The sequence below is a fragment of the Anser cygnoides genome, chromosome 11 (assembly GCF_040182565.1).
Source record: "Anser cygnoides isolate HZ-2024a breed goose chromosome 11, Taihu_goose_T2T_genome, whole genome shotgun sequence".
NCBI lineage: Eukaryota > Metazoa > Chordata > Aves > Anseriformes > Anatidae > Anser > Anser cygnoides.
The window spans coordinates 20,415,290-20,428,116 of NC_089883.1; the positions used below are offsets into that span (position 1 = coordinate 20,415,290).

The 12,827-nt window shown below is 42.0% G+C and overlaps 1 protein-coding gene across 1 annotated transcript; it reads left to right on the forward strand.

The window, feature by feature from the left end:
* The first annotated feature begins 361 nt into the window (after window positions 1-361).
* Window positions 362-10,160, forward strand: LYSMD2 (LysM domain containing 2). The gene is made up of 3 exons (XM_048060140.2): window positions 362-674; window positions 4,428-4,765; window positions 9,379-10,160. Exons 1-3 carry the CDS (start codon window positions 477-479, stop codon window positions 9,428-9,430), a joined length of 588 nt encoding a protein of 195 aa, XP_047916097.1. The 5' UTR covers window positions 362-476; the 3' UTR covers window positions 9,431-10,160.
* Window positions 10,161-12,827: the final 2,667 nt, after the last annotated feature.

Sequence of the window (12,827 nt, forward strand, 5' to 3'; positions counted from 1 at the left end):
CACGTCCTGGTATTTGGGTACCCTGCGTATGTGTGGCCCTAGTATTTTGGTACCCTGCATGCATGCACATGAGCACCTTATATACAGACCATACCATTTGTTATGAAGCTTATTACTTAATAAGGGCTCAGCTTCCAAAGAAACTCTGTGCGCAGATTTCTAGGGAACGAGCACTGACAGAAAACCCGGAGCCCCCCCGCGACCCTTCACGCCAGGCAGAAGCCCGCGGGTCCCCCCGCCGCCCTCCCACCTCCCCTCAGCCGCCCCGCTCCCCTCACGGCTCCCGCCCCGCCTCAGCCGCCCCCGCGCAGGCGCCGTGCGGCTCGCGGCGCAGTTCAGGGCGGGCCGGCCGCCAGCCCGCCCCGTGCCGCTGCCGCCGTTACCGGGCCGGCGGGCGGCGGCCGAGGGGGGGGCGCGGGCCCCGCGCCATGGCCGGGGGGCGGCGGGGCGCAGGGCGCTGAGGGGGCGGCGGGAGCATGGCCGAGTCGCTGCGGGAGGAGCCGCCGGGCGGGCCGGAGTCGGAGGCCGAGCTGTCGCAGCGGCTGGCCCGCACCAAGGCCCGCTCGTACGGCAGCACGGCGAGCGTGGCGGCGCCGCTGGCCGAGCGCTACGTGGAGCACCGCCTCAGCGCCGGGGACACGCTGCAGGGCATCGCCCTCAAGTACGGCGTCACGGTAAGGCCGCAGCGGGACGGGGCGGCAGCCGGGGGAGCTGGGCCCCGAGGCCGCCGTGAAGCCGCGCCGCGCTGCTGCTGCTTTCGCTGTCCGCAGCACCCGCACCCCGCGGGCTGCGTACCTCAGCGCGGCGACCAGCCCTTGCTCACACGGCAAGCCACCGCTACGCTCGCTGCAGACTGTGAAGAACGGGGCCATTACGGTTATCTGGAGAAAACACCTTGTGTCGAGATTGACACATAGCTGTGACCCGGAGAGTATCTGTCAGCAGCTTCAGGGCTCAATCCTCCCATCGGCCAACCACCGCCAGCCCGAGGTGACTTAAAGAAGCGGTGCTGCTTCGCTCCCTACGGAGAGGAGACTTTACTCCTGTGAAAGCACTGGGAGGCTCAGGCCAGCCCATTCCATGCACAGGCCACTTGGTCTATCAGCAGGCTCTGACACCGCGCCTCACATTGTCATCCCAGTTCATTTGGGGCACACCGAGCTACCAGCTGAGCTGTCTAAATGCAGCTTCAGTAGTCCCAACATACAGAACCGCTGGGGGCCAGACAATTGATCGTAGTCAGCAGCATGGCACTGGTAACACAGCGAATGTCACTTTCACACTCCCTGCAAAGAGCACCTCCCAGTTGGGCTCATTCCAGAGAAAGAAGTACAATGCAGTCCTGAATTAGGAGGTTCTGCCTGGAATGGGTTTCATTTCCTTCTCTGGCTCAGAAAGATCTACTAAGGCCTTCCAGATTCAATAAACTTAAACAGCATTCAGCCTTCATTGTGAAAGGAATATTTAAGGGAAGAAATAGAAAGTAGCTTAACAAAATGATGTTGACAGAGTTAGTGGCATTTTGAATTTACAGTGGTCTACATTAAAATAAAGGTTTTCTTAGTACTGAGGCAGAGCAAAGTGACCCTTGCTGCTTTTTTTTTATTATTATTATATTACTACATTTTGGTAACACTTTCCATGATGGATAGTCTCTGGCCTAAATATTTACACTTCTGAGAGAAGAACAAAACATAAGTATTTGCACTGTGCAGCAAGTGAAAAGTATGTACATGAATTACAAAATAGTTTCAAAAAAGGCATTTCTAAACACTCTACAATTTCAGCTAAATTAAAGTTGTAGATAAACTTAACCAGTCTTAAGTGTTTAACTTAAAAACCATAAACCCATCATGTGAACAAAGTTAATAAACTTTTGCTGTGCTATTGATGCATTTAAAATGTGAATGCTGGCTTTGAAGATCTCATTCGTTGTTCGATTCTGTGTTGCCAGTATTCTGCTTAGGGAACGGGAGCTGCATCATTAGACTGAAACTGAGAAAGGAAGATTCCATGTCAGTTTAACCTATGGGTACTACCAAGTTAGTCATTTGTTAATGTCTTGATGGTTTCAGCCCAGGGTATGAATGCATACAGACATGTTTGCTTTAAACAAAATGAAGAATCTTACACATTCACACAATGACAAGGACCGGCTTCCTCTAAGGAGCCATTACACTTGCTTCCTGTGTCCTGTATACTGATCTGAAAGTGAGAGTTGCTGTACTGTGGAACATCAGAATTATCTTAGGCTGCCATTACTTCCAGCATTACTAGTTTTAGAAGCTCCCCCATGTGCTTTTCCTCAGAGGGAATTACTGTGTAGCAAAAGACATCCTTGTCCAGTGCCTGAGTTGACATATGTATAGGCAATTTAAGATGCATGAAAATACCACGTTGGACAGAGGGAGTTCACTTTGCTTTGTTTGGCCTCAGCTTCTGCTGCCTTTCTCCCCCCAAATATCATTGATCTTGCATAATGTTTACTAGATCTTCTTTGAACGCTTGGGTAAATTAACTCTGGAATTAATAGCTCACATGTTTAGTATTATATTTATGGTTCACTTAGAGTACTGTATCCATCATACAAAGGTATCCCTTCTAGTGGGGGAGAAGGATGAGGCCTACTTGTTTCACTGTTGGTGGAAGTGGTTTGGATGAATTCTGCACCAGTTTATGCATTAGTGCATTTTCAGTTACAGTATTAAGAGCAATATTTGTTATTATAGGTCTGCAGCTAACAAATCAGGTGAGTTTTCCTAGCGCTAAGTAAACTACCTGCTACTTAGGCAATACACGTATGAATGTATGAGTAAGAGCTGTAGAAAGAGTAGAATATAGTGCACACTATCAAGTAACATGTTCAGGATTGCAAAGGACATTCTTTAGAGACATATTTCCTATTTCATTGTTACTTAGTGCAGAACGCCACCAGATTACTTAAAAGATATTCCAGGAAGAATTAACCAGAGGTAGAATTACAGTGCAGTAGGATAGAGAAGAGCAGTACAGTGCATTATTTATCAGCTACTGAAGCATCAGCTTCCTAGTCCCATTGATGAGAGAACTGGAGTTGAAATAGCTATTTTTCATCTTATATTGTATTTTTAATTGAGAAGAGCTCCAGCTGGCATTTTAAATTATTTTGATAACTATCAAGAAAGGCACTAACTTTCAGAAATTTTGAAAATAGACATTTAAACTTGCACCTGATGGCCATTATTGATTTTGTTACTAAGTCACATAGCTTTCTTATTGGCCTTCAGATAGTACTCTGCTTGGGAGGAAACTTAAACAGGCTCTAAACTGCGTAAGGTTCACCAAAAATAGTCTCCAGTCTTCAGGAGCTGGGACAGTAATGAGCTTTTCTTACTTGAAGAGTTTCTGACACTCGATGTTACTCAGCTATTAAATCCAACCATGCCATTAACTTACTGACTTGGAAGAAAATTTGATGAGTAAGAACTTAATATTCTTAGTAGGGAAGCAGTATGAACTGCAGCTGGGGCTTTTTCTCTGTAGAACAACCTGAGATGCTATTAAAAATAGCATTAAGTATGGAACAATCAGGTCTTCATACATTAGTACTGAGAGAGATGCATCTAATGAATTCTTGCTTCTGTCCTGAGATAACATTTGCTGATGAGTAGGCTATGGAGTATTGTGGCTAAAAGTTGCTTAAGTAGTATTTAAGTTATGCAGCAGCTGTTAACATGCATTATGACACACAAGAGCTTGTTAATCATGCTGTAGAATCAGCTTACTGGACACATGCAGCATGTAGTCTATGTAACTGTATCAGAAATTGTTTAGAATCTCCCATCCCTTTCACTGCCTGACTCCTCACTGAAAGTCAGGACTTCAGCTGAATCTGAATGTATTACATCAGCTGTGGACAGAGGAGAGCAGTATGGATGAAGTGTATACAGCTCTTCCAACATTTGTGGTACTCACTATTCAAAACCAGCAAGACCTAGGATGCTCAAGGTAACCATCATCCCTTGTTTATCCATGCTTTTTAAAGTAGTTTAGCTATAGCAGCTGCTAGCAGTTCTGAGCCTTACTCTAATGAAAACCAAACCAGCAGTGCTTTTGCCATATAATTTTTTTTTTCATAAGTTATTCCTGTAAGCCTGTACAGAGATTGGAAGACTATTCAAGAAATGCATCTTCAACTAGTACAAGACTTCTGGGAAGACCAATACAATGGAATCAAGTCTATATGCAAGGAAGAAGCTAGAACGCTGAGTTAACAAGGCTAAGATTTACTATCCACTGTGAAGTCTCTGAATGCAAAAAAATCCTCTAATGAAATCATTGCAAAAGTAGAGTCTTATTCTAACTAAAGGTTACTGTAGTACTTCAGGAAGGTGGCATTTTATACTTTGCCAAAACCTAATAATTTACATTTTTCCTATCTTTTTCAGATGGAACAAATAAAGAGGGCAAATAAACTGTTCACTAATGACTGTATATTTCTGAGGAAAACCCTGAATATTCCTGTTATGTCAGAGAAACCATTACTGTTCAATGGACTTAATTCACTGGAGTCTCCTGAGAATGAAACTGTTGACAGCTCCCCTTCTTGTGAAGAAGGCCCAGTGACAGTTCAGGAAGAAAGTAGTTCTTCTCCCAGTCCTCAAGAACCTGACAATCAGCCCACTGCACCAGAAGAACTGTCTGCCAAAGATTTTCTACAGAGATTGGACTTGCAGATTAAGTTATCCAAACAAGCAGCCAGAAAACTAAAAGATGACAGCGTCAGGTAAATGCAACTTTTAGTACTAAGCATCTTAATTTCATCCTGAAGGCTTTTTAGTCTTAAGCTGGACCCTCTCTGTGGAGTATCTCAGATAGCAGCTGTAGTTTTGTCAAGAGCAAGTCTATGCAATCATCATGCACAAAATATAATTACAGTACACCACTAGCAGATGCCTTGACATGGCAGTTAAAAGCTGCCTCAGCGTATGTTGTTCATAGAAGTGCAATAGCATCCTATGAAAGCTAGAAGGCCAGTATTCTCCAAAGCGTCTCGCTATGTAAGTGAGCACTATTTAAGCAAACCCAGTTTGGTATGACTGCAGGGACCTCGCATCTCTTCTCTTCACATGGAGATCTGGAAAGAGGTTGTGCCAGCAGATACATACTTTGCTTTCAGAAAGTTGTTTGATACAAAGCTTCTTTCATCATCCCAGTTCACTTCAAATACTGATACCTTCCAGGACCAAATCTGTTGAGCATAGTCCCTTTTTTTCAAAAAGGTAAAGGGTCATTTCATCAACTTGAACTAAGTTCAACAGACAGAAACTTGAAGGGAAACAGTACACCAGATTTAGCAGTTGGATAAGCCTCATTTGGGAAAAATATCCTGTAAGACAACTGAAGAATCTATTGTACTCCATATACAGCTCCCCGTTGCTAGAACAGCAGCAATTTAGAGCTGCTCTCTCAGGGAAGGTTGGGCAGCTTTTAGTGTTACATCTTGCTAGCACACTTACTTTGTTTTGACTGGATCACATGAAAGAAAAATGCTGTTGTACCTCAAATCCCTCTTCCTTCAAACTCTTTCATTTACATTATTATATTTGAAACCACGGAGAGCATTCCTATCAAAATATGCGCTGCTGATGACTCTCAGATCATTAGATGTGTATCTAACATCCATTAGAGTAGGTGCTGACCCAGCAGTTAAGGTGAGTGAAATTGAACTGTGGTTCCTGTCAGAGGAAGGCAGTTGTTTTTAACATCCCTTCAACAAAGTTTGCAGAAGAAAATTCACTTTGGTGCTGCTCATGCTGTGGCAAAGTCTATATGCTGAAAATGACACTGCACAGGCAGCACACCACTACTACTATCCACTTCCTGTACTACTTAACCTACAGTTTAGGAAGCAAGGGTCCACTACAAAGTTTCCTTCCCAGAAACAAGGAATGCAGTAGGACAAGTTACATTACCAAGAACATCTGCTTCTGCTTGCAGTTTTTTTTAAATCAGCTCCAAAACTTGAAGTCATAACATCTCACCGTACCTGTCAGCCTGATTTGACAGATGTTATGACATCTCAAATGGCTCTTTACTTTGGTCTGCCTTAAAGTCACCAAGAATGCATGCACATACATACACCAATTCTGATCACATTTACCTGGTATCTGTCTTAGGTACAGGTATCTATTTCAGAGTCAGCAACAGTCCTGTGCTACAAAGGGGGCTTATGGTGAATTGTTCTTTAATTATAACTCTTGAATATTATAACTTCAGGGGTGCAGAACTCATTTCAGTACTCTCAAAGGAATGTAATATATTAACTTCTGAAGTTAACTTAATCCCAACAAAAGCCTCTCGCTGTTAGGTAAAAAGAGTGAGGAGCACACAGGTATAGATTTAGATAAGTTAAGCTTCAATAGCCATGCAAGCAGACAAGTGCTAGAGATCGTAGAATGTGATCTACTCAGTTTGTGCTAACTGCCTTTTGCTCTTAGTTCATGGAAAAATACATCTAGACCTACACATAATACTACTTTTACTGGAGTTTCACTGACCAAGAAGTCATTGTCTAATGAATCCCTGTAGCAAGCAGATTTATTCAAGATACAGCCCTAGGTGAGCAGCCTGAGACAGGAAGCCCTGTTTTTGTTTCGGACAGTATTTTTATAATAGGCCAAAAAATGCACAAGTTGTTTGTAGCATATTTAGAGAACTCTTATATTTGCATATTATGGAAGATACTAGTTTTATTCCACACACGGCACACAAGTTAGTAGCTTGAGAAAATGCTAGTGCTTCATCTTGCCCAAAATGCTATTAGGTATGTTTCAGGATGCTGAAACTGAAATTGAGTTTAGCGATGCTTATTATATCAGATAGAACACCAGAGATCTAATGCAAGCTCTTTGGAGGGTACTTAGGATTTCAGAGTGTGATAGGCTAGAACTCTTAAGGCCAAATGTATGCTTCTGGAACAGGTCACACCTTTCTGCAATTGCATTTTTCAGTGACTGATTTTGAAAACCTTGTAACTGAATAGAGCCTCTCTAATCATCAGTGCTTATATGAGACAATATAATTAAATGGCATGCAGCACTGGAACAGAACCTTATGTTGTCACCAGCTTTGTTGCCTAGAACTGAGTCTAGGAAAGAATATGGTGTTACAAGTTTTAAATGCTTCAGCAAGTTCAGTTAATTTGTCCAATAGTTGTTCACCATCATTAGCCATCAGCTCACAAAAGAGATACCTCAATAAAGGACAGTACCTGTGGAGACTCACATTTCCAGAAGCTGAGCTTATATTGGTGCCTTGTTTAAGTTTGGGTGCTAGAAGCATCTAAGGATTAGATTGAAATTTCCTTGTTCAGTCACAAGTGTGCTCAGTCTTATGAAAGCGGTTATTAGCATTTGTTGTTGTGGCCTGATGCATACAATAGCTTGCAGTAGGCATTTTTCTATGCTTGCATCCTGCCGGGCCAAGTGGCAGCAGCATTCAGGAAGAGACAGAACTATAAAACACTGTAATGCTTTGCTGTTCCTTTCCCTCTGTCTCAAGGGGAATGTTACAGTGACTTACCACTTCACTATTTTAAGCATCTTAAAAGTAAAGGAAGATTCAGTCGTTCAACATACACACACTGCTATTTTGCTGCTTGTGGACAATGGACCAAAGCTACTATGTAATCTTACTTCATATAAAGCTTGGCTTGGTTTTAGACTGTGTGAAATAAGCTGTACTTGCTATGTACAACTCTGAAGATCTACAGTAGTAGTACTTCCTGACCATTACCTCTTCGCTTAGCAAAACGCTTCAGCCTGGGACAGAATGCCATAAACTGTCTTGCCAACTGCAGCATTCCTGAGCCTTGGTTAGAAGTTTATTGTGCACATTACAGCAAGTCACGGCTTTGCTTAGCTTCAAGCACAGTCACCCACTACATAATTCTTACGTCCCACCACATACAGAAACCCCTCAAAGCTGGCTGTGACCCAAATGCCAGTCTTCTGCCCTGTATTGAAGACTGCCATGTGAGCCCATAGTTTAAGGACATATTTCACAGGAGAAGTAGGTATGAACAGCTTAGATTGTAGTTGTTCTGCTACTTTGATAGGCTAATTTTCTAGTACTGCTGTCACACATATCCCTGCAATAACTGCAAGTTTAACTCAAAACTTTATTTTCTGGGAGGTTTAATATTTTGACAAGTTGTTTCAATTCAAGAAATATCTTTGGATTAAGATTTTTTTTTTTCTGGACTACTCAGGAAAAGAGGAAGATTGTGAAAATGAGAACAAGTTACTCAGCTGCTTGGTTACTCCATGCTTTCCCCCGTTTGTATTCTAGGGGGGTATACAAAATTTAAGCAGTAGTTAATGGTGTTTAGAAGTTAGCAGGAAGAAGTCAGCATGATGGCATTTGGAACATGACTGAAACGCATAGTATACCCTGTACCATTATTAGGTTATTTGAGTAACAGTACCTTTGTATGCAGGCATGTACAGCATTAAGAATAATAAATCCTTTGAAGCTCACAGTACAACAACTGAAGTCTTTCAGTCCTCACCAACACGCTAGAATTGACAGCAGCTTCCAAGTTATGTTACTGAACCTATCCTTAAAGACATACTACTAGAAAATGATAGTCTTTGTAGTACTTAACATGTTCATATTAGTACCAGTTGCTGCACTGCCATTTTATATATGAACACTTTTAAAAGGGTGGTATTGTCAAGTAAACAGTAAGCAGACTGATGTTTCCTGAGGATGTTTAATAGCAATACTACTGTGGTTTATCCAGTCATCACACTAGAGCTTGTAGGCAACTATTTTCCACTAAGAAAATCCAAGTGATCAGTCTCAATACTGGGTGATGCGCAGGGATAATATATTAACAGATCTACTCAGGGAAAATCCTTGCAGCATCAAGACAGATACAACTGATGGATCACTCCCCTTACTGCCTCATTTGCCCATCTGCATCCTCTGCCACTCAAAAGGCTTTAAGCAAATGTAGAATTGAAATACTATTTTTGAAGAGAAATGGGAGAATAGAATAGATACAGATAGAACAATAGAACTCCAGCATGCTCTCTACTTGCTTATCCTTTATAATAGTGCCAAATCAGTAATACCACAAATAGTTAAGCTCTAAACATCCTGATGTTGTGGAACCTTTACAGCTTTACTTACTTTTAGCCTTCTGTTCTTGTAAGCAATGAGAATTCCAGGCATGTATAATGAACCGTAGTATACAACAGTGTTCTTTTTAGGAAATTACTCTTAACTATTTTGATCAGTTAGGAAAAGTGGTTGTTCACATTTTAATAAGTTTGTACTGTTGAGGCATGATATCTGTCCCTGATCTGATAATTATGATCATTTCCTTTCTAGAGAGGAGGAGAATGAGGAAGGTCCCTATGCAACTTCTTCATATCACCACTAGAAGACAGATGGGATGGCCTGAAAACTTTCCATGAAATCAGTTCTTACAGAACTAAATGGTCAATAATTCAAAAAAGTCTTTTGGACTCATCATCATGATGTACTTTATACAAGTCATGAATGGGTAATTGCACTGAAATTATGACCTCTTCTGCCTTCCATAGGTTAATGTCCTTATGCTATATGAACAAAGGGTTGAAGCCTTCCAAAACTAGCAATGGCCTTTATACCCCTTCTGTGCAAACTGTAGCATGGTAGCAACAATATATCCTTGAGGTCACCCTTTACGCAGGATGTTGATCTTTAGTAAAGACTTTGTAAATACTGGTTAAAGTGAAATTTGTTTTAAGTATTTAAGATGTTAAGTAAGTTTGCTTGTAAATGACAAAACCATAAGTGGAAGTTTACTTATTCTGCAGACACAGGCAAGCTTGCTGTGGAAGTTGTGTCTACTTCAGGGGTGCAGAACTTGCCTCTGAACTGTACGTGGCTGTGTGGTTATAAGAACATCCTTTATTTCTAGGAAGGGGAGTCTGGCTTGTTTTCGTTAGTTAAAGCCTTTACTATTAAAGAACTGTCTACAAACATTGGCTAGTGAAAGGGAAGCGTTACAGCAAGAGATTATTTTTTTGTAAGATAAAGCATTGAAATATCAGATGTGTGTTCTTGTGTGCAGTTACATTGTGTGGTTTTAATTTAATAAATAAATTTCAATGTTTGTTCATTATGAAGTCAGCTTGGTTCTAGACTTTTTTGTGAAAAATGATTTATCTAATTACATGAGCTATTAAATGTTAATTTTAAGGCAAATGTGCTCCTTTACTATATACAAAGCTCCACCCTTGCCTCTTCCCTTAAGCACATGAAGTCATTTCTTAACCCAAGAGTTTACTGTTTGAGAAATATTTACTACTAATGAGACTCCTAAAAACTAATTGATCTACTTGTGCAGTCAACCAAAACCTTTCATTAAAGTTAATGAAAAACACTGGTAAGCCTTCACTATTCTAAGATGTCAGCATTCAGGTCTGCAAATTGATTTCATCTGAAGCTCAGGAATGCTGAATGCAAACTGCATTCATTCTTCACCCTGTAGTTAATATGTGAGCAACTTCTTGTTAATCATCCTGGATTTTTTTTTTTCCCCTCAATTATTTGACAAGCTTCACAAAACTCTTCAGTAAAGAATTGCTGCATCCCTGCTGTGACAGATGTTACCTGTTCATCAGTTCACCTGTATAGTTTATTCTTTGCTCAAATGAAGAGAAAACTTCCTGCAATACAGTAACTAGCTTTCAATGTTGCTTCAAAATTTAACACTAGAAATAAGCCTCTAAAAGCCCTGGAAATACAATTTCAAATCTAGGCAGGAATTAGTATGTCCCTAGAGCTTGCAGGAATTTCAATCCAGGAGACTCATTCAGGATGTCTCCAGCTCTGATCTAGTGTAGTGGCACACAAATTCCCAAGAAGCAGGGAAAGTTGAGAGTAAAAAAAGCATTCATTCTTGTGGAACTGCTGAGTTAGTTTTAGGTCTTTCTGTATTTTTAAAATGGGGATTTACGTCTATTGCTTAGATACTAATTTCCACTGTTTTCAGTTAATTCTAGTAGGGCATTACCAGAGCCAGAAGAAACTTTTCTGAAAGAGATTCCAGCTTAAGGCCCAGATGTGTTTTTGTAACCTTTTAGAAAAAAAAAAAATTAAGCTTTTCCTGCTGAAGATTTACAATTTTAATACCACTTATCCAGCCCCCAAAGACTAGCATATTTTGTTAAACAGGTCAGAAATACAGCTTTCCTTGCACCACAAGCACAGTTTCAAGCAGCCATATGAGGCCAGTCAAGCTACTGACAACTGTACTTCACCTCGCGCTTCCCAGGAGCACTACCATGCTCACAGGATGAAGGACCTCCATGAAAAAGGCAACAGGGTATCAGTGACACCATTCACATGTAGGCTTCCTGACTGGGAAAGCCACACAGAAGGGTATTAGAAGCAGCTCCTCTGCCAGCCAGAAGGAACAGGAGATGGGCAGAAACCCACCGCCACACACCTTTCTCCTCAGACAGGAGCAGCCATGCAGGCAGGTTTCAGTCAAGCCCCACAGCTCAGGCCAGCAGCCCTCAGGATGGACCCATAGGGCCTCTCCTCACAGGAAGCCCAACTGCACCAGCACTCAACGCAGCACCCATTGCAAGACCATGGACGTAGCTCAGCAGAGCCACCTACCTAATCTCCCCTGTTCCAAACAAGCACATTCTCACAGGGAGGATTTCAGCTCCACCATTAACCACGACAAAGGCTGCCTGCAGGAGGCCCTACCTTGCCAGCCACAGCCCAGGACAGGCCTGCTCCACACCTCTCCTTGCCTGCCACACAGCAGGGACAGGTCTTGCAGCCACGAAGACACTTCTTCAGAGCTCTCTTCCCACCTGGAGCACCCTGAAGGCACACTGCTCAGCTCCCAGCGCTAAACTAAACCCAAACAAGACCTCAACCTCTATTTGCACTCCCACACCACCCAAGGCAGTTCTCTTTGTGTCCTCAGGGCCTCCCAGCAGGCCATGGGAGCTGCAGAGCCCAGCACGCAGCTGGGCGCAGACGAGCCCTCAGGTTCTTCTCAGCAGCGGTGGCGAGTTGTCTGGCTTCTGGCTGAGTGCTGATCCCACAAAAAAAAAAAAAAAAAAGCTGAGAGAAAATGATGCCTGGAAATAGTATTTCTGTAATACAGAAAGAGTAATTCAAGATGGAGTTTCTCTACTCCATAAACAACAGGTTCCTAAGACTCCAAGATAACTAATGTCTTAATATCTTAATCCCCACCATCACATTATTACTTAATAAAATGACAGTGTTTCCTATATATTTTATTTATACATCATCCTGTATATTTCCTGTAGATTTGGCTTTTCACTCCACCTTTATTCTTCCCATACTTCAACTTTATTCTTTGCATTTTTACCAATGAGGAAATTTTAGGCAGAAGTAAAACACACAGTAGAGATTATATTCCTTGTTTTACAGCTATTCTGTGGTGGACAAACCTGCAGTTACTGGGTGCTATAGTTCCTCTTAATGTTTTCAGAGAGGGGCCTCCCCCTTCCTGCAGACATCAGCGATGAACTCCTATTGCTCCATGCTGAGGCCTTCCTCAAAAGGCTGGGCATCGGGAAGAAAAGATGCATTCTCCTTAACGCACAAAAGCAGCCTTGTACTATCATAGCTTGTAGTAAAGTGTTTAATATAGTGTCAGAAACAATAGTCTAATAGAAAAGCCCAAAATGTGAATACCATATATATCGTACTTGTTACATTTTCAGTGATAATTTCGAGAGTGAAAGCCTTCTGAAAGATCCAGCAGAGATGCAAACAACATAGAAACTGTTTTTTGTAGT

What these genes read in the sequence shown, in the direction of transcription:
- LYSMD2 (XM_048060140.2), top strand. Translation starts at nt 477, where the DNA reads ATGGCCGAGTCGCTGCGGGAGGAGCCGCCGGGCGGGCCGGAGTCGGAG. An exon ending in CCCTCAAGTACGGCGTCACG is followed by an intron (nt 675 to 4,427) that starts GTAAGGCCGCAG and finishes TATCTTTTTCAG; the next exon opens with ATGGAACAAATAAAGAGGGC. An exon ending in CTAAAAGATGACAGCGTCAG is followed by an intron (nt 4,766 to 9,378) that starts GTAAATGCAACT and finishes TTTCCTTTCTAG; the next exon opens with AGAGGAGGAGAATGAGGAAG.